This window comes from Mycteria americana, chromosome 6 (genome assembly GCF_035582795.1).
Source record: "Mycteria americana isolate JAX WOST 10 ecotype Jacksonville Zoo and Gardens chromosome 6, USCA_MyAme_1.0, whole genome shotgun sequence".
Lineage (NCBI taxonomy): Eukaryota > Metazoa > Chordata > Aves > Ciconiiformes > Ciconiidae > Mycteria > Mycteria americana.
The window spans coordinates 31,534,550-31,556,713 of NC_134370.1; the positions used below are offsets into that span (position 1 = coordinate 31,534,550).

A 22,164-nucleotide genomic window follows, 5' to 3' on the forward strand; every position below is an offset into this window, starting at 1 on the left:
AACATATGTAGAAATGACTATATGATCAAATATTTCTGGAACTTTGAAGCAAGCAGCTATCAATTACCATCTTTATCTACTACAATGTTTCATCTTTTTCCTTCACACTAGCTCTGAAATGGATATGAAACAAGGTTGCATTATTTATCCACAGAATCAATAACATTTTTGATAAATTATTAGATGTATTTGTTTTGTGCTCCACATTCCTCTTGCCACCCTCATCATGTCAGAGTGAGGTTATCCATTCTTTGCAGCTGAACGTAAAAGGTCTGTCCAGTACCAAAAATATAATTCACTATGATTAATACTATCACTAACAAGAATTTGTTTTCTTGAAATAGCACCATTCAGAATAGCAGTTCAGATAAGGCAAGGATGGATTTTTATATCTGTATTACAAAGTGTCCCTGATTTTGCTGACAGTTCCTCCCTTTCTGAGAGAGCATGAGGTGCACGTTCCAGCATTGCCAAGATCAACCACAACAGATGGATACTTTCAACTGAATCCCATAATTGTAAAATGTGGGGATGCTTGTTTAAGAGATGCCAGAACCTGAGAGGGAGAGCTTTGATACCTATTTCATATGTAACTGTTTTACAGCTTTTTTCCACATTCTCTTTCTTGCTGAGCTCTGCTTCTCGTATAGCTATGTTATTCTCTGAAATTCATCTTCTGTCATGACTATGTAATTTCCTATTGAATACTAATGAGACCAATGCTAGCATATTCTGTGACTTTTCCAACAAAAGCTGCTTAAGTCTCCCAGTTTATAGTTTTGAAGTACAAGCATGTTCTAAGCAGCCTAAACAAATAGGTGTACCATTTGGAGTGCAGAAAGTTTTGCACTGCAAGCACACTGAAACCTGCAAATTCATATGCCTGATACCATAGGCAACACATTCAAAAATAAAAGAAAACCAAAAAAAGAAACAAAACCACAAACAAACCAACGTTGAAGTTTTCCCCTCTAATTTTTAATTTATGCTAAAATGTTAAAACTAAAATATACATTAAAAACAAAACGCATCATAGCACACTGTAGGGAAAAAAAACAAGAGTTTGGCTTAAAGTTTATACTACAATGAGTTTTTTAAAACCCTTCCAAGATAAGAAGACAACAAGGGAGAAATCTTACAATGAGCACAGTAAATTTATTGAATCTTGCTAGAACTACTTTTTTCAGGGGGTGAGGTGGGGGGAAACCAGTTTAGGCATTTTGATTGGATTTTAGGCCCCTGTTCTGCAGTTCCTGGCTCCTACCTGATACAAAACTGCTATGAATGTGATAATGTCAAAATGCAAACAAGGCAGAGTTTGTTTATTTTTAAATGCCACTAGCAGAAGGAGACTTTTGTTTGTTTGTTTTGAGGCTTGACAAACTCAAGTAACAAAGTAAAACTTTGTAGCCAGGAGGCTTAACCACATTAAAGCAAAATCGGAAAAAATTCCTCTTAATTTGCAGTCATCAGTTCCTACATCTTGTTTGAGACCTATTAAAACATAAGCAGATCTGGCAGGTAGTTACCCCAAGACATACCTAAGACACCATATTCAGAAAGAGAGCTGTTGCACACAGTATAGGGGGCCTGCTGCTCCCAGAGGTGATTCATGGGAACACATGTTCTCTTGTCAACTTCTTGATCATGAAGCACATGATGACGATGGCTGCAAAGAAATTTGAAAGAAATTTATTAGCTAAGAATAACTTTGGGCTTTAACAGAGCTCTTTTCAAAGCTAAACCATCAAAGCTATGTTCTAGAAAGCATGCAAGCAACACAGTTATCTTTGCTTTACACAACACCCGGGTTTGGTTGAAACCTAGCAATACCATCACATGTCTAAATACAATTGCTGCACTACCAGGACTTTCACTGACTATCCAGGCTTGTTCTCAAGCACTCATGGAAACTGAAAATACCTCATCACTAGTAGAACTAGGGGGGAGAGGGGAAGGGGTAGGGAGGTTGTTGCTATAAAATAGACTGGTTAAAGTGAAAAAAAAAAAAAAAAAAAAAAAGAAAAACAGAAGAAAAAAATTGTTATTAAAAACATTTCACTCGCCTCCCTGGCAAATTCTATTAATCTTTTCCTTAAAACAACTGTTGTTTGTCTTTTATGCAAAAATTTAATCTAACCTAATCTCAGCACCAAGACTTGAAGCAGTTGTATCCTCTTTCCTGCTATTTCCACTCGCATGCACCATTTACAGTTCTCTAGAACACCATTAATCAGCATTAGAATGGGGCACTGAGGAACGCTACCAAAACAGAGATGACTGAAGTAATTACTGTAATCCATTAACTCTCAGAGCAGACCGAGTGAATCACACCAATACGTCCAGCTTTACAGCTGCTAACATAAGGAGAGTTATTATACTGGTACAACTACTGTGTGTTGTATAGCTGCCAACACTGAACTGAAGACTGAATGTTTTTGTACTTCCCTTTGCTATAATGAATGTTCACAAAAGAGCTCTGAAATGTATTTAGAAGTTAACAATATAAGGCCAGGAAAAGATTGAATCTTTGAAGAACAGCACAGAGAAGGAGGTAGACAGGGGAAAATACACACACCAGACAGCTGTTAGGCAGAAATAACTTTTGCCACCGTCATTTTATTTTTGTCATTCAGCCAAAGATAGAAGGCCTAACTAGGCGATAAGCTTCTTGATTATGAACTTTTGTGTTTCCCCAGCAAAAGGTGATTACAATGAGCATAGATGGACAGCCAGAAATACACAGACGTGCAAGTCAGATTTTGCTGTTGCGTGATTCCCAGGTTTACTGACATCAAACCAGTACAGAATCAAGCCTCCCTCTCCCCCTTTCGTTCCCTTCTCCAGAGTGTCTCCAAGATAAGAAGGGGCCCAGTCCTTCTATCTGCAGCTTTATCTAGCTTCTGTCTATTGATAATGTTGAGTACCAAAATAGGAAGAAAGTCATCACACTGAATACCGACAGAAAGTACTATTTTCTAGGCAGCACTTCAGAAGCTCCAAAATAATGAAAGCACTCCCATCACATTGTTTTCACTATGGCAACACAGTATCTTCAGTTCTTCCCAAATTCTAGCTGATACTCCCTCTTTCTATTAGTCCCAGAGATTTGAGACATTATGGGACTCAAATATCACCCCAAATATCAAGGATTTTGGGGGGTGAAGAAGGGTCTTCTCAGTACAGAGAGAGGATAAAATAATATACACTTTCTATGTGTTTGCAATGTATTTTTTCCAATAAAAATGCACCAGCATTTGCAAATATCTTAAGTTGTTAGGGAAGTTGCTCACCTTTATTATAAATGACAAAGAAACCAAACCATAGCTAAAAAAGAGCACCTTTACTGAGAACTGCAGTAGATGTGGTACAAGTAGATGTGCTTGTACCACAAGTTAACTTTTCTACCTGTTCCTCTGATGAAATGAGCCTGAATATGGTATAACACGCTAAGTCTTACAGGTTTCTAGTGTTCTCTTCTGTTTAACAGAGTAGTTGAATATTCTCTGGCTTCCTCAGGTCCAAGGCATTTTTTTTAATCTCACCCTTTATTGCTCAACTGCCCTATCACATTCATAACAAAAATTCATAATCACACCATAGGCTAGTATTTTGTAGATCCCACTACTCATCAGGCAAACTCAAAACCCAGCAGTAAAGCAGAACCAGGTTACAATAAATCAAACATCTGCAGTACCAGCTTCAGTCCTGAACTTCACAAGAATTTATCTGAATGTCTTTTTCCTCCTTTTCTAAAAGACTGAATAATAAAATCCAGATGGCACAGGAATCCTTAGCTAGTCTTTGCCAGTCTGAATAGCTTTTTATTTGAACACGTTTTTGCTTTTTTCCCCCTATATTGCTGTGAGCACAACAATTACTTCTATCTCAAATAAACATCAAGAAAATCTGGACGATAGCTCTGGAAAATCCTCTTCCACCAGAGAGAGAACTGGGAATACAGAGAATCAGTATTCTCAAGACAAGTCTATAGGCGTGTGCTAGATGTGACTAAGCACTCACCTGAAATAGGTGGGTAGGTTGCTAAACAATGAACACTTGTGTTCCTCTCCCAGGAGATGCTCACCACTTTACAAGACCATGGTACTGAAATCAAGGAGGGTAAGAAATCGGGGGCGGAATCTCCCCATTTTCAGTTTTGTTTTCAGGTCTTGTCTGAAGGATTTTGTTAAACTGCCATTAGAATAGGAGCAAAAAGAAGAAAGCCCAAAAGACTGGATATCAAATGAAGCTCAGCACAGAAACAGAGCACTGTACCAGAGAATACAGGCACCAAGATTTACCTCTCTTTTCTGCAAGCATTCACAATGAACCACAGTGCAGCTGCAAGGGGCTTCGCATCAAAGGCTTCAATTAAATACATCATTAACATTTCACTCCACAGAGAATCAGGTAAGGCAGCAGAACCATATATATTTTTACCAAGTGATCAGATTCTGCATTCATTCATGCTCCATAGTCATTAAAAGTCTCGGTACAAAGGATCTTCTTTCACTTAAAAAAGCCTTGCCAACTGGCAATGTGTTTGTTCACAGGATACCCAAGTTCCAAGCAGCCACCACTGGAATGGTATTTAAAAGACTTCAGAATCTGCAGCAGCTGACGGATTGCAGCTGAATTTTTAGTTAAAGAGCAGGAAAAAAAATAATTTCTGCTTTTCAGCAAGACAAGGAAGAAAGTATCTAAGAACATTTGTTCTGCCTTAAATACAATTCTTTAAAACACTGTTTACAGAGACACATGAGATTTGATTATTCTTGACTGCCAGAATCTATAACATCCAGATTGATGCTGAATAGCCTCAACTTCCCCTTCCCCACAGAAGACCATATTGTTTAAAAAATGTCAAGGTGTTTCTTTAAGTATGGGACAGCATTTAACAGTTATCTCAGTACTCACCTAAAAGTACCCCTCTCCACATCCTGTCCACTTAGTCGGACATGGATCCCTTCTTTCAGAAAAGAGCCAAAAGCCATGTATTCTGCTAAGGCCCAGTCAACAACCCTGTTCTTGGTCATTTCCAAGCGGGCTCTCAAAATCCGAGAGAGTCCTACATTGAAATAAAGATCAGAAATCAATGGACCTAATTCAGAGATATTTTATATTCACATTACATTCACCACTCTCCTTCCCTACTGGCTAGGTTAAACACAGATCCTAATAGGGTCTACAAATTGGTCTTCTAGAACTGAACTGCTAGCAAAGTAAAATAACTTGTTTCCCAGGCAAAGGGTTGCATAATGTTCATACCTTGTTTTAGAAGAAGAAAATAAGATTGGCTGTGTCAGAAACTATTGAGGACAATTAAAAAGACTCACGGTGAAACACTACTTCTTAAAGATTTATTTTCACATCTCTAACACCAAGTACTGTTGGTGTACTGTACTCTCTCTTATAAGAGACTGAAAATATCACCTATTGGGTTCGTGACTTTTTCTTCTGTCTTTCTCTCTCTCATTTTTTCTTGGCATTTGTCTTATTGGACTTCTGGAGATGTTACAAAGAGAAACAGCCCAGATTAATTAATACTATGAATATCATATAAATAGGAAATTGTAGCAGCTGCCAATGGATTTTCAGTTGGTAACCAAAAGCTGTTTGGTTTTGATTTTTTTTTTTTTTTACAGTGAAGATTTTATAACTTGGTAAGCCAAAACACAAATTGCAACAGTGTGACTTTTAAAGGGAATAAAACTTCAAAGCTGCACATGGGTGCTTCCAGCCTTGAGGCTATAAGCCTAGTGTATTCAGAGTCACTTGACACCATCTTATTTTCACATCCGCGCTGATGCTTTTGGCAAGCTGTCCTATTTGTTGTTTTCCCATACTTCCCTTTGTTACTTTCCCCATTTTTACAAAAATCACCCTGCCTTCTTTCCACATAAAACTATTCTCTCATCAAAATTATTGCATTTTAAGTAAAAAAAAAAAATCTTGAAAATTTTCTCTTTAGAATATACTAAACATTTGATAAAACAAAATAATTTCCAATTGTTTGTTGAAAGACTGCAAAATATTAAGCTGTTTCATTCTAGCGGAAGGACAAAGTACTTCAAAGGTGCTGTTCCCCTTCTAATTCTCCCAAAAGTTTCTCTTTCACGGCTTTTAAACTGCATAAAAGAATCTAGCAGACAAAAGTTGGCTTTGAACAATAAATCTATCTTATATACTGGCAAGCGTTACTTAGTGTCAATGGTTAATCAAGTTACTAAAGAGAGACTGTCTTACCCTTTTAATTAGAATTTAATTCTAATACTAAATTTTACTGCCTGACTATAATTTCAAATTTATCAGTGTCACAACAAAGTGCACAAACGTGTAGAAGAGTTTTAAAGTTCATCTATTAATTGTACCTGCTCAACAAGCTTGCAATTGACAACTGGGAATGCCCTATCATCATTACTTGTAACAGTTTTTAATTGTCCCAAGGGAACACAAACATAGAACACATACAGCAGACACACTTTATTCCTTAATGGATGACTCTGGAGAAGAAAGATCAGCTAGAGATTTTACCCAGATAAAAAAGCTTTCTCCTGATCCTAAGTACATTCTCTACCAGCCAACAAAAGAAAAAAGATCCCTAAACAAAGTGTCTCCATGTTTCCTCATGGAATGAACATGTTATCGTCCCCTGTAGAGCTGCTAGACTTCAACCTGACCAGGGAGTAGAAGAATTAACTCAGAACTTTGACACAGTGCCAGGCGCCCCCCAGTGAAACAGGCACATTTAACTTCTTCCTGTAACAGATGCCAAATTCAGAATTGAATCTCTTCAGGCCAAAAGCTAAGACTTTTTGAGAAGATGCTAGATTTGTGCTATCATCAATGCTAAATGGTAAGTTGAAAGAAAAACTGTGTCTGAATTTGCCCACACAGAGTCCATTTAGCTGTACTAAAATTAGGCTCATAGTATATCAGCAGTGTTGCCAGGTCTGAAAAGACTAAGCTATATTCCCGAGTAGAAAGTTATCTAACTACGAGACAAGTATCTTAAGCAGACCTCAAGTTACCACTGGTTTTAGCATTAAAAAACCCCATTAATAGTGCTTCCTGAGATGGGTGCCTTACTTCCCAGTAAGTCCCACAAACATGCTGCATAGAGACAGCATTTTCCACAAGGACTTGAAGAATGAAAGGAGGTGTTAATGTTACAAAGAGAATTTTACCTCCCTCAGAGGAAAATCTATTTTAATGAGGTAGGGAACAGAAGCAGCATGATACTGGAAGAACATCAGGCTGAGAACAAGCAGCAGGACCTTAACTGCCATATTCTCCTTGCCCATAGGGTGGAAGAGTTAAAATAAAAGTCACAGGCATTTTCCTCTTTGGGAAATGGCCCAACAGCAACTCATGCGCAGAAATATAAAATCTGAGCAAGAAACGTAGCCACTGGGAGAAACAAAGACTCCAGCTGACCTGCATGTATTTTGAAGTCTTTGACTGGCACTGAACTAGCTACATTGCCAATGTGAGTCAGAAGGTCTTCTGAAATGCCAGTTGGAGGGCAAGACATGCTCTTGGGTTCTCCATCCACATTGAAGAATCCTGGAAGTAAAAAATTTGGTGAGATGTTCAAGGACCGATTAAGAGATATCTACACTATCTACAACTCATTTAAAAACTCACAACTCTTAAAAGACATTCTAAGCAGCAGCCTAAACCTAGTTCTTCACCTTTCACTGGGAGACACAATAATTTTGATTGTCTGCATGACAACAGAACTTGATCTTACAGGCACACAATGATCTGTTTTGTTTCTGCTTTCACTCCCCGTGAAGTCCAACTATGTGGGCAGAGGCAGCCAACAAAAGGCACATGGCACCTCAATCCCTCAAAAAAAAAGGAAAAAAAAAAAAAGGGAGCATGAGACATACTCCTTCTTCCTGAAGGCACAGACAGTTAACATTACAGGAAAAACACTTCTCTGCTAAACGGAAAAGACATCTTTTTCAAAGTCACACCTTACTTTGCGTGCTTTTTAAGAAAAGCACCTCTTTCAAGTTGATCTGGCAGGATGTTTTATTTACTATTAACAGGGGTAAACCAAAGGTCACATATTTTATTTTAAAGGAACACTGTCCGATAAAAACCATTTCAGAGTCCTAGAATATGGACTCAGAATAAAAGCACAATAATATTAACACTAGGATAAGTGAAAGGGCACTTCTTACCAGGCCAAGGTGAATCAAGCCAGTGCTTGATATGTAGGATCTTGTTATCCTTAGATCTAGTATATGCTTCTTCACATATTCTATCATACTTTGCAATTTCTTCCTGTAGAACAAAAACTTCCTTTTTAAAATGGATAAACATAACACCTTTGTATCTTACAGATGACACCTACCATTCAGTATGATAAAAACAGTTATTTAACTCCAGAAGAAACTTTAGTTACAATTATGGAAACAAATGAGTTCATTTTATCTAGAATCAAACTGCCTTCTAGAAACATGCTTACCCATGTTACTCAAATTATTTAGTTTATTGGGCAGGTGTTACAGAGGAGAGTACCAAGAGCTAAAGTTGCAAGCTGTACTCTAGAATGAGACAGAACCTAAGTATCAAATATAATTTACAGTCATACAGTCTAAGATCAGCATTATCCAGCTCTCATACTTCAGGATAGGCCACTAAAGACTAGAAAAGAACCTCCTAGAAAACTAGTCTGGCTAGGAGAGTTTAGCTAAGAATCTGCTGGCCATTCCTGTCAATGGCAACAGATACAAAGCCATATTTGGTAGAGGCAGAATGCCTCTACAATATCTATGTTTCAATCCAAAACCACACCCAAGTTACTGAGCTAGCTCATCTTTAAAGGAATTAACAGCAATGTTGAGCTCAGTCTGTACAGCAAAACATCCATTCAGGATCCTGGATCCAGTCGCCAAAGCCCATGCCACTACTGGCACACTCTTACAATGATTCAGGATAGCTAGTTCTGCATGAGCTGTGATCATTCTTGAGGATAACAGAATGCACGTACACAAACTGCTTTTTTGTTGATCTGCAATACCATGTCACTACATAGTTAGCGACACCACCTCAGAAGGTCCTTTGTTGCATCTGCACTCTACACATTCACTTTCAAAAAGATTAAGGTTGACCTAACCAGCTTAATATAGGCACCAGACTCTACACTTCATCGTTCTGGAATATTTCAAATTATCTCTGAACTTAGTTGAATTATTGCAAGAAAATAAACAGGTTAAATTGATTTTATTGCATTATTGCTGGATCCAAGCCTGCCAAGGTTATCAATATGAAGCTACAGATATACCTATGAGCATTCAAATACTGTCTTATTGCTGAATCAAGATTCTAGAGATGAAGAAGAACAGCTGACAAACGCCTCCATCTCCATCATTCACATTTGATCACTTTTTTACAAATTTCAGAACTGAAGCAAATTTTTTTCTGTGCAATATGTATTAATTACTTCACAGCACTCTCAGTCCTTTTGTTACAACAATACTATCTATTTTACATGAAAATCCAAACCAAATTGAATCAGAAATTGTCAAAGGGTGAAGACTTATCACAGTAATGAAAGGAAGGTTTTTAAGCAGACAGCATACAATGACAGTTGTGTCTTCCTACTGACAGCTTCTTGAGTTCTCTTTAACTCTGTTGACGTGTACCTCAAACTCCTGCAGTGTTACAGTCCCATCTGCAATCAGTTTGTCAGCATACTTCTTCAGCACCGGCACCTGCTTATGAATCTGCTTGTACATTAGAGGCTGGGTGAACATGGGTTCATCCATTTCATTGTGCCCTCTCCTACGGTAACAAACCTACAAAAGGGAAAGATTGTTTCTGTTGGTAAGGAAAAACATAAAATGAAATCTTTCAATTTCATAGTTTTACAGAGATTTTAGGAGGATTATTGTATAAGAACATTTATGGATTCTTGTGGGGCTGTTAGTTGTTTGGTTTTTTTAAATGAAGAAACTAAAGGCTGTTAAAATCAAAATATGTTTCTTGACTGGGTCTTCTAAGCCACAGCAAAATAAGAAAGTAGTACATAATACACAGAATGAAAAGTTATGAAAACCAAGACTTACCAAGTCAACCACCACATCTTTATTGAATGTGTTTCGCCATTCTGCAGCTACACTGCACACATACATCACTGCTTCAGGGTCATCAGCATTCACATGAAAAATGGGAGCGTTGACCACACGAGCAACATCAGTAGGATATGGAGATGAACGGGCCATACGGGGGTCTGTGGTGAAGCCAATCTAAAAATTCCAGAAACTTCCATTAAAATATGGGCATCTCCCTCTGCTTTGTTTTGAACAGTTGAGGTTTTCATTTAATAGCCATTTACACAGCAGTAGTATCAGCTTTTCATTCTGGCTAGCTAGGTTCTTTTTGCTCCCTTAAAAACAAAACAAAGTAAACCCAACCCAATTAAGTGTTATAAATTGAATGTAATAAATGTAGGTGATAAAAATATTATCCACTCAGAGTTGCTAGATACTATGATCATTTTCAGGAACATCCTAACCGTTCTAATAAACAGAGGGGACAATGCACCCAGCTAATAACAAGAATAAAAAGAAATACACTAGCAACTATTCAGCAGATAAATTGATTGGAAAGTGCTCTTCTTGTTACCTGGTTGTTGACCACAACATGAATTGTGCCATTCGTGGTGTAGGATGGGAGGTCACTGAGATGAAACGTCTCATAAACCACTCCTTGTCCTGCAAAGGCAGCATCCCCATGTAATAATATGGACATAACCTAAGAGGGAGGATTATACACACATATATTAGAAAGCAAAACTGCAATTTAAGCTTCTCAGCAGGATTTCTTTGCTCCATATTTCTGTAGTGCTTATAAAACAGGAATGTATTTTTATAATAAACCATAGACTTGTCAGCATTCTGCTGCCCTTGCTCAGTTCGCAAATGAAAGACAGTTTTAAGCCTACTTCCTGAAGTTACCCTTGAGGTACCATGTCGAAAACCTTATCTAGTTCAACAGGTGATACATCCCTTTTGTGAAGGAGGCATAGAGGAAGACTCTGTGATATAAAACTACTGATAAACTGTTTTTATCAAAAATACGATGAAAAACTACCAGTAAGAGTTATTATATTAAAAAAACTTTACCTTTTTCCCTGCCGTATCGCCTCGATAAAACTGTTCAGCTTTTGTCTTCCCTTGCACAACGGGATCAACTGCTTCCAAGTGAGAAGGGTTAGCCATCAGGGACAGAGTGATTTTCTTGTTTGTTGCTCGGTTGATCCTCTCATGGTACATTCCCAGATGATATTTTACATCCCCAGATCCCTAATATGCAAGATGTAGTCACAATTCAGGAATGTCATTCATACCAGCTGCATCCAATTGACTACACCTAAAATTTGTGCTTCAGTCTGAAAAATGCATCTAGCTAATTGTACATCAGTATGCACTATGGGTTTGACACTGTAATTTCAAATTGGAACACTGTTCCTATTTTATTATATTAGTGTCACTATCCAATATTGGATAAATATTTACAGAATACTGATACTTATTTCATTTATATGAAACAAAGAAAGATGCTTAGAACTCAGTCAAATGACCTCAAACTAGAAAAGAAGACAATGCATTTCAGCAGCTGATAATGCTATTTTCATAGTAACCATGACCAAAATTACTAAAAACTACCTTGAATGTAGAGCTCTCTCTATAGATCTAGTGAAGAAGCATCTTACCTCATCAGCTGCTTCAAGTTTGGGATCAAACTGACAGAAGATCTGCTCCAGCTCTTTTCGGATTACGTTAGCCAATACATTCAGCCTACCTCTAAGAAAATTCCAAACGTAGTTATTTCTCAAAAATGGTAATAACAGAGTTAACAGCATAAAACTTATAAAATCAGCAAGCCATCTCTGTCAGAAATTTGCAAGTAAGAAGTTTACTTCAAACTTTTGAACCTGAAACCCTTCATTCTACCCTTCTCCTCCCACTGCAAAGCTCCTCCAATGCATTCCCACAGACATTTTATAACACCTAATTATCCAAGTACAAGCAATGAATTTTGTAGCTATCTAGCAGTTTTAACATGATGAAATGAATAATTAATTAAGGCAGACTGCAAAAGTAAGTTTGATACTATCTCGCCAAGCTTTCTCAGTTCTAGACTATGCAATGGGATAGATACCATGGCTGCTGCCACATTTGCTTGCAGCTTCAAAGTACTCTCCAAAGAGAGTTTCGCTAGCATTTACCTGTGAAGCCTGTAGCCTCTCACTGACAGGTATTTGTTACAGTTCTCTGTTCCCATTACTTGCTATGACTGACTCTTGCAACCCTAACTTCTCTAATATCAACTTTGTTAATAAAATTCTAGAACCTGAAACTTGTCTTAAGACAATAAGGCCATTTGTTGGGGGTTTCCATTGACATTACCTATGAGGCATCCCCATTATAACATATTCAATTCCCATTTCACTGGATTTATCAATGATGGTCTTAAGTGCAGGAATCATTACTTCACATCCTTCCAAACCAAATCTCTTTTCGGAAGACCACTTGCGAGCAAGGAAGTCTTCAAATCTTTGCCAAAAAGAAACCAAAAAAACAAGAGAGAGTGTTTGTATTAAGATAATGTAGAAAATACTTATTGTCAAACATCTTTTAGCAAATAAAATTACATTACACTGTTTTAAACCATCTGTGAATACATGGTTTTAGGCCTCTGGAAGTAAGTCACATGTAGGGAGGGAGACATAGGAGAGAATTAAGTCTTCTTTCTCCTCCATCTGATAAATATTTACCACGACTTTGAAACAATTCAGACAGGAAGAAGAGTCTCCACCTCAGACAAAATTCACTTTCCAAGTTAAACTCTGCTCCTTCCCATGTATACAAAATGTATACTGACCACTGGGAAGGCAGAGTAACAGCAAAGAAGTCTCTCCTATGGATTGAAGAAGACATAACTGAGAATTTGTATTTTCTGGAAGTAACGATTAAAAACTCGTAGAAATACAGTTGAAAGCACGCATATTTCATAGGTCCTATTCAATGGCAGGGCTCCTCAGAGTGTGTGATGTAACAGTTGGTAAAGTGCCAAGAACTAGGACATTGGTATCTCTGCCTCAGCTGCAGCAGGAGAAAGATGTCAATCCTTGATAGCTCTATGTTCTTTCATTCTTTAATGCATTTGAGCCAGAGGCAATGTGAGTGGTTAAAAGGTACCTTTTAACAAATGCTGAAAGGATTACATGTTATAAAGCTTGGAGATACAAAAGGCAAAGAAAATACATCTTCATGAAAATAACTGTATTGGTTACATCATCTGTGCAATGCCTCGACTCACAACACTGCCATAACCCATTAATACTCAGCTTATTCCCCACTTAGAATGCTGACAGTTACCTCTTTAGATTGAAGTCCTAAAAGCACTGAAATGAGGAGTTGCCAAAAGAGTCTGCTTAGCTCACCCATCAATACCCTTACAATTCAGGCATCTAAGCAACCAGCCAGACCCCCAGCTGAGCTATGCTGCCAGAATTCCTCAGGGAAGTCTGCGGGGCTATGCCAGTTTATATAAACTGAAAGTGGGGTCCCATGTGAACAGCAAGTCCTACAGGGCAAATCAAAGTGGTGGCTGTACACACTGTTTTCCTCCTCTTTGCAGCTGCAAATTAAGCCAGTATTGGACAAGCAGAAAGTTCATTATTTGAGGCAAAGTGCCACTAAGTGTGCAGAACTACAACACTTTTGAAAACAGTGTTCTTGAGCAAAATGATGACTATCTGCTTTACAAAGCCACAAATCCGAAGAGCACAACCAGTTTTCCACAAAACCAGATTTTTTTTCTTGATTGTTTTCAGACAAAAAAGCACGTTAGAGATAGCTGAATAGAAATTTATCTAAGACTTTTTTTATTCCATTTTCAGCAGACAATTAATTTGGCAGGAGATGAACGTTCTGCTCCTTCATGCTACTAGAAACTCCAGATCTTTCCACAGCTTAGACAAGCAGGAATAAAAGCACAAATTCTTGTCTCAAGATAAATGAGATGGTTCATACTGAGGGCTTGTTAAACAAACTTACTCAAGTGCAATATTAATTTTACCATTAAGTGACTTTTTTATTTCTGTTTAAATGAAACTTTTAACCAGACAAACAATCTTGCTATAACATTGGCAAACAAAACCTGGCAAAAATATCTTCCAACACCTCCAACAAGCACTTCATTTTTAAGTCTTTGAACATAGAAGCTTAATCGAAAAATGTGTCTTTATAAATCTCTAATCCTGTGTTTATCAAAGGATATGCAAACTGTTTCAGATTGTAAGAACTGTAATAAATCTTGTGCCTGAGAAGACAGTGTTGTTTTAGGGGTGGGAAGGTAATTCAGTCTCTGGGATCACAGTATTTCCATACAGATAGCTAGAAGGGGAACAACCAATGAGCTGTTTCCAAACATGTTTTCATATATTGCAGAGACCAAAACTCCCGCTGCCAGGTCATGCAACAGTACAGCACATCTTGGCATGCCTCAAAAGGAGAAGGGCAAAAACAGGACTTGAAATCACATTATGCCCCTCAAATCCAGTCGCATCTTGGCACAGCTTTCCAAAGAGACTGTTAGCATCTCAGCAAGTCAAACAATGCTCATGTCAACATTTCACCCATCTAAAAATTCTCCTTGAGCTGACTGTTAGGATGGCTTCCTTTGATCGTGTGCTACTAGAAAGATGCATAGTAGATAGAATATAGCAGAAGATCAGTATTCAACATTGTTCTGACACCTATTTTCTGAAACAGGTTATGAATCTTTAACACAGATACATATTACTAGTTTGTTGAAACAATTTTTTCCCAACTTTATCTCCGCAAGCCAATGAAAATTGCCAGATATGCCACTAAAGGCTGCACAAGTGTTACAGAACAGAACCTGCCTTTTAAGAAAATAGAATACTAAAAGACCCTACACAGACCCTGACATACCTCTCAGCACACACTTTCCTTTGATATTGCAGCCAGGTTAACTACACCCACCTGTACTCCAGATTTCACTTAGACTCTTCACCTCCACCTCAGCAGTTTACAGACTGCACCAGCTTCCCATACCAGCTTACAGCCAGCAGTCACAGAGCAGTTTCCCAGCACCACCCCAGCGTACCTCATTGAGCGCACCAGCCTTGCCAACAAAGTCCTTTTTTCCTCATTAGTAAACTTCATAACTCCCGGTGTCTCAAACTTCTGCCGGATCCACTGGCACTGCTCCACATCATTGATGAACATAAACTCCAAGCCAATGTGTTGGCAGTAGGTATTCTACGATGTGAAAACACCAACACTGAAGCTTTAGGAGTTAATGGGCCATGAAGAAACAAATGTATTTTTTAAATTATATTTTCTGTATATATTACTCTTCTGAAAGCTATCTTGTCTTCTTCCTGTTCCACTGTATCTTCCCCACAGTAATCCTATAAGCGAATCAATTGTTTTACTGAATCCAGTTTTGTGCCAGAAAGCTTTCTCTACAAAGTAACATTTCAAAATTTTGAATCTGGAAGATTCAAATTTGGTAATACATCCAAAGTAGGCCAATAAACCCGCCTTAAACTGCCTGGCACATTTCACCTAACTCACCACTGTTCTTACAGGCATAACAGAGTCTTTTCTCTAGATGCACCAGCAAAGATTCCAAGTAATTTATCAACATTTACCCTGTCTTTTTTAAATGTCACCTGAAATCAAGCAATAAAGACAATGAGAAGACAGCTATGAAGCCTTATGCAAATCATCTGATAACTGCCAAGTCTCAGAAGGCTGGAAATCTGAAAAAGAATCCAAGCAGCTGAGAGCAGAGAGAGCACAGGGAAAAATGCAAAGACACTTCAGAAATTTTATCTCCTTGTTGCATGTTTTTTATTTTCTTTTTCTTACCTTAAAAAGAATATTTCACTAGAAAAATGTGCCCAAAATACAAGTCAACTGAAGTAAGACCTATTGCAAGTTTAATTTGAGACAAAACCACTCTGAACACATAGTATGTGCTCTCTACTGCCTCTAAAAAAGAATTTAATGTTAACTTCAACTAAAAAAAATCCAAAGCTCTGGAGAGAAGAGGAAAACCAGAGGGTTATTTCTCTTTTACACAAATCAGTTCCTTGAGGCTTTTAGATTTTGCCATCTATTTTGTCCCTTTATTTGCACTTTACAATTTTAAGAATTATCTCTTCAAAATTGCTGTGCAGACATGCTAGAAGTGCAAAAAACAAAAAGCAAACATAGTGCTCAAATGCACAACAGCGATGTTGTGGCTTAACAACTTACCATGCTTCAGCTAAGCCGATGTAACAGTCAAACATGCAACTCAACACATTCTCTCACACTTGCAACAGGTCAAAGCCATGAACTCTTATATGCTCAGTAATTATTTTATTTTTACATTCTTGTAACGCAGTTCTGTATTTCATCCTTTAAAATATTTCCTCTTCCCTAGCCCTTTTTACTCCAATGGATTTCATTACCATGCAACAGAAATCTCTACAACTTCAGTACTCCAAAATCATGGAAAAAGCACAATCGGGAATATCCAATACTTACCAACTCAGTAGTTCACAAATTCATTACCATTCCTACTTGCTGTTTTGCTATTTGGAGTTCCCCTCTAATTATATTTATTCCTTTAAATTATTTTAGCTTTGATGACTTCATGGCATAACCGTATCGCCTGTCAGATAATGAAACTCTAGAAAAGGGATTGGGGATGGAAAAGAAAGAACATCACTATCTACAAGCTACAGCTGGGCTTTCATGAATTTGGTACCCAACCCTCATATTTCTACTCAGGTAAAAGTCTCACTAAAGCTAGGACTCTGACAGCAACCCCTGCATGTCCTGAATACTGTATGCAAAGGTGTTTTATTTGTGGTAGGACACTTAAAAGACAAGTTCTGAAGGCTCTACTCCTTTTAAACAACATCAGCTCTTTACAGAACTCGGGCCCGAATTAGTATTCTACCACATTCACTTCTTTTATACTCACCCTTAATCTATGTATTTCAGATATCCAGGCAGTGAAACTAATGGTGCTGCCATCTCTAGAAACAGTACAAAAGTTATTTTGAATGTCACTTGAATTCTTTACATGCTCTATTAATAATTGAAAAATGGTAAGTTTTTTGTGACTGACAACTGGAAAAAGTTCGCTTCTGCTTGGAAGAAAACAATCACAAATCAAAAAATGTCCCACTGACCTCCAGCCGTTTGATGATCTCTCGTAAAGAAAGACTGTTCTCATTTCCTCCTATGAAGGTGGTTGTAGGCAGCTGAAAGACTTTGTCCAAATCCGATTCATGCAAACCATAAAACCCTACAACAGGTACGTTATCAATTGGCAAAGCAGGGCAGCAGACAAAAAGGAAACCAGCATTGTTTTTCAAACCACCACGAATTAAAATAAAGCAATATTAAGAAAGAAGGCACCAGATTAAAAACTGAAAGTGTGAATATTTTGGAGGCATCCATTAGTACAATGCACTTTAGTCTGGATTTTAAAAAGAAATGTTTTAATTAAATAGTTATTGTTTGATTAGAAGTACCAAACCATTCTTTCCTAAATGCTCAGATAGAACAACTGAAACTAAAATCACCCAAACCTTTTTATATTTTAGCATATTAGCATACATGCCATCAATTCTCCGTATTATATCTTGCACTTCACTGTTTAGTAAAATAACTAACTGTAATGACTGGGATTTCTTCCTTGCTCTATCATGAGCAACAAACACAAAAAGAACCACTTTTCACAGACAGAACCAGTTGGTTGGAAGCATACTAGATTAGTTTATACAACATTAATAGACAGACGAAGAGAAAATACAGAACATGTTCAACGTAATGCTGTGCAAACACTCTGGTAGAACTTTCAAGGTATCTCTATTCACCCTCTTTCTCTTTATAGGGAAGTTAGTTTGAAATAGCCATGTAATGACCTGTACAGCTCTATTTCCCAATCAGCGACCTCTTATAAAACTCACAGATTTCCACATCCCCCCCAGTTAAAACAAGAGCTTGTTTAAGCATGTTGTCCCATCTTGATTTAGACATTTAGACATCTAAACTTGTTCTGGCTGAGAATATTTAACTCTTACACAGTTTCAAAAGCCAAAATACACAACAGACAAGACTGAAAGACTGGTTATCAAGGCAAGTTAAAGGCTTTGCATGATAAAGTTTAATCTAGATCTGTTAAATGGAGAAAGGAAAAATAGCTTCTTACAATTGTAAGAAGCAAATGTATAAAACTTATAATACACATTATATACAGTTATAGAAATTTATATATACATAAAAATTATATATGTGTGTGTGCACCCATGTAAAAATATTTTAAAAACTAAAAATAGCTTCTCTATTTTTAATTTTGAACTCTTTATCTTGGTTCCAGATAAGCTGCAAGCATCCACGTTAACACTGATATGACAGCCTGCACATAACTCTTAAATCAATATAGAATAGTGCTCCATATTCCTTGTTAAATGAATTTTCTGAATATGAAAGCAAAGAAGCAATTTGAAGACGAAATAATAACAGAACTTAGCATTTAGAGTTGAAGTCAGGCCATAGGACTGCGTTGTCACCACTTTTACTATACAACACTGTCAGTAATAACACATTTTGTGTTTTTAAAATAATATATTTTAAAATAGTATATTTTAAAATATTAATTTTGTTTTTAATAATAATATTAAAATGTCACATCTGGACTAACCAAAAATAAGTGTTTGTGTACCACTATTTCTCCTTTTTGGTACTGTAATAGGTTTTTCCAGCACCAAATTAATTCTGGTTTTCCATAATGCTAAAAAAAAAAAAATTTAAAAAGGAGAAAAAAAGGAGGAGGGGGGAGGGACACAGGGGATGACAAGGGCTTTAGTGTCATTTGAAACAAAGCAGTGCTAACATCCTAGTTTTTTTTTTTTCCTTTGCTGACTTTCTTTCAGACTTCACAGGCTCTTCATGTTCTGTCATGCAAAAACCAGTACACATACAGGAGTGATCTAGGCACACACAGAACATCTGTGCTTTGTACTGCAGCACTGCATGTTTACTGAAGCATCACCTCATGTTTAAAGAGATACAACCTTATTGAAATCCAAGAGCTCCTGAAATTAATTCTATAATTTGAATCGTGCAGTAGGTACACCTGCAACTAGCTGCATTTTTAGAAGCAACTCCCAGAAGAAACTTCCTACTAGAAGGTTTCTCAAAAAAGAAACCAGAAGATGGGACAAAGAAAATGCGCAGAAAAAGCAAACGCTAAAATACTTTCTGTACTACCAGGGGCCTTTTCTAAGTGTCCTGCCTGGAACATTCAAGGATAGGCAACATTTGAGATCCTTCTCTTTTTTGCTGCACCAAGACTAAGTTAGAAATTTAGTTTCCCTCACAAACTGAAATATCACCTCAGTTACACTCTCAGACACATCCCCCCATCTCATTCAGAGGTCTAGCATATTTTTCCTATGCTCATGAGGGCTTCAGTATGATGCCTTCCAACCAGTCACAACACTCTGTACTAAACTATCTGTAAAGTTTAAAGAAATTTGTACTGACGTGCTAGCAATCACCCATGCTCCAAACAAATTATATTTACTCAGTAAATGTCTAATGTATTTTCTAGTAGGTACTTTCCTTTAATTAAAGCTGACAAACTTCAAAGAGAACCCCTGATTTGTGTAAGCACCTCTCTATTTACAGTCTTAAGCACTCGACTGCCTTTATACGATCAAGGGTCAGAACTGGTTCTTTCCCTACCACCAGAAATAGAAAACACAGAAGCAAAGAGGCAGTAGATGTACTTACAGTAAAATTAAGCAGAATGTGTTTTATCTACTACTTGAACTATGTTTTATGTCTGGTCCAAAAAGCTTCCCTACATATCAAAGAAAAATTGATTCAGTGTCTTTATCAAGTAGAAAACCGCCTTTTAAACATACCAGGTAGATTGAAGAGTAGAGAAAAATCAATCGGATGTTTTTTTATTCAAGCAGAGAGGAGCAAAGAAATTGATCAGTGCAATTTCTCAAAGACATGCCCTCTTAGCAACCAGAACAACCTTTGCAAAAGCAAACCCTAGTGTATTACACTCTTCCAGCAGTAAACTAAAATGATCACCATTGGATTATATACACAAGTCAGGAATCCTACACTTTCCATGTTTTCTTCTGAAGTCAAACAGACTTCTGCAAGTTATATAGAAGGAATAAGTATCAGAGGCTAGAATCCAAATTTGGTATGAAATTTACCCTAAATCCCTGAAATGTCTTATTAAATCACAGCCCAATGAGACAAAAGAGACAAATGACCATTGCAAATAACAAGGCATACAGTGTACGCACCAAGTTTATCGATTGTGGTGATTAAGTCAGATGGAACAAATGAATCCAAGTCTGCATCCAGAATTCCAAGGGGATCCAGCTGAGCCACATGATGGCCGCGGATCTGAAAAAGGAGGAAAGTGAGAGAAAAATGAAATCACACTAACAAAAGTCAGACAAAGGGAAAAAGTCACTGATATCTCTCCATAGTATGTATATCGGCCATGAAGTCAAATAAGCGAACACCACTAACGACATGAGAGGGTCATGTTTCCCAAGTTTTCCTATAATAACAGGAAATAAGCATTATATCTCTGGATATGTATCCTGCCTCTACTAAAAATTGCTGAATACACATTAGAACATAACCTTTATTTTGTCTGACATATAATTTAAACTGGAATTACACTGAAGTCTAAGTAAAGAAAACTACTAAAGATTGTACTCTAAATCTCTGGGTAAAATTAAGAAACTATGACTAGTCTATAGATCCTATCATTTGCTAATTCAGTCATTTTGTATTTTTGCCTGAATCCTCCTTTCCGCACCTGCAGAATACTAAAATACAGCATTGCTGACCTAAAACATAGATTGGTGTTGAAGAAGTTTATATTGGAAGTGAAGGGATCACTCTTCATGAGCTCTGTTCCACATCAGATAGCATCAGATAGCATTTATTTTCATTCACGAAATTTCAGGAATTTCATCTATGATAAAATTGACATTCAGGACACCAAAGAACACAAATTCAATGGGGAATTTAGCCAGCTTTCAGTTATCAATATGACTGGTGTTAATACATGCCACAGGTTGCTATAAACTAGTGCCTTATAACATACATACATATATCTATGTAACATATGTGACATATATATAACATATAACATGGCTACAGAAGAAATAACTAATTGATAGAGCCAATTCAATAGAGCCACAAATAAAAAACAACTTTTTAAATATAATGTCTCTTGTGTGTGATTCTCATATACTAAATTAGCTCATTAAAAGTTTTTTATAGATGAATATATGAATATTTTCTCCTTAATATTTTTATTTTTAAGGACAAATTCAGATCACTTGGGTAGAATTTCACTCACACTGCTAGTATCTTAATTGCCTCTGAAAAAAAATTAATAAACTGCAATATTAATAATGAATTGCATCACACAGTAATGCAGTGTGATTAAAGTGTGGTTCATCAAGAAGTGACTTGTAAAAACGCCATTCAAATGTTCTGTATTTGCAGGAGGGTTCATAACAAAATGCTTTCCACTCATAAGCAAACAGAAATACGGCATCTTTTTTAGAACCACCAGCTCTGTAAATTCAGCCTGGCCTCTGAGATTCTTTGCATCTCATGAATCACCAGTAATAAAACTCTGACAGGCCAAATGATGCCCACGGCAACATCTGTGCCACCTCATTGTTTACAGAGGCACAAAGTCTATCTGACTGGAACTAAGCAAACAATTCTGTCTCAAGCATCATCAACAGGAAAGAATTCACCTCCCTAAGCTACATCTGCTCTGCAGTATTAGTAGGAAGAGGAAGAGGATTAGCTAGAATGCCAAAACCCAGAAGAGCAAATCAGTAAAGTGCTATGCCATATTACACTCCAGGAACAGTCTGGTCTTTAACTAAAAGACAGTATTTTCCTCAATATCAAGTTATATTTTAATAACTTCCACTTCTTTCACTGAGTACAGAAAATAGTAACAACTGCAAAAATCAGAGATCAACCTTGTGAAAATGCACGCATGGAAAATTTTCATCAATTGCCATAAATTTGACTA

The 22,164-nt window shown here is 37.1% G+C and overlaps 1 protein-coding gene across 2 annotated transcripts in view; it reads right to left on the reverse strand.

The window, feature by feature from the left end:
• OGDHL (oxoglutarate dehydrogenase L) overlaps window positions 1-22,164 on the reverse strand; it is a 53,934-nt gene that overhangs the window by 19,088 nt on the left and 12,682 nt on the right. The window contains exons 3-15 of one of the 2 annotated variants that reach the window (XM_075504131.1): window positions 20,393-20,495; window positions 17,246-17,361; window positions 15,160-15,314; window positions 12,432-12,578; window positions 11,735-11,825; window positions 11,145-11,324; window positions 10,645-10,773; window positions 10,086-10,265; window positions 9,663-9,815; window positions 8,196-8,298; window positions 7,441-7,569; window positions 4,921-5,071; window positions 1,542-1,669 (exon numbers count right to left, since the gene is read on the reverse strand). In XM_075504131.1, the coding sequence (XP_075360246.1) occupies window positions 1,542-1,669; window positions 4,921-5,071; window positions 7,441-7,569; window positions 8,196-8,298; window positions 9,663-9,815; window positions 10,086-10,265; window positions 10,645-10,773; window positions 11,145-11,324; window positions 11,735-11,825; window positions 12,432-12,578; window positions 15,160-15,314; window positions 17,246-17,361; window positions 20,393-20,495 (1,765 nt within the window). Of the gene's footprint in view, window positions 1-1,541; window positions 1,670-4,920; window positions 5,072-7,440; window positions 7,570-8,195; window positions 8,299-9,662; window positions 9,816-10,085; window positions 10,266-10,644; window positions 10,774-11,144; window positions 11,325-11,734; window positions 11,826-12,431; window positions 12,579-15,159; window positions 15,315-17,245; window positions 17,362-20,392; window positions 20,496-22,164 lie in introns of those variants that run through there. The other variant, XM_075504132.1, reaches the window with a different exon arrangement.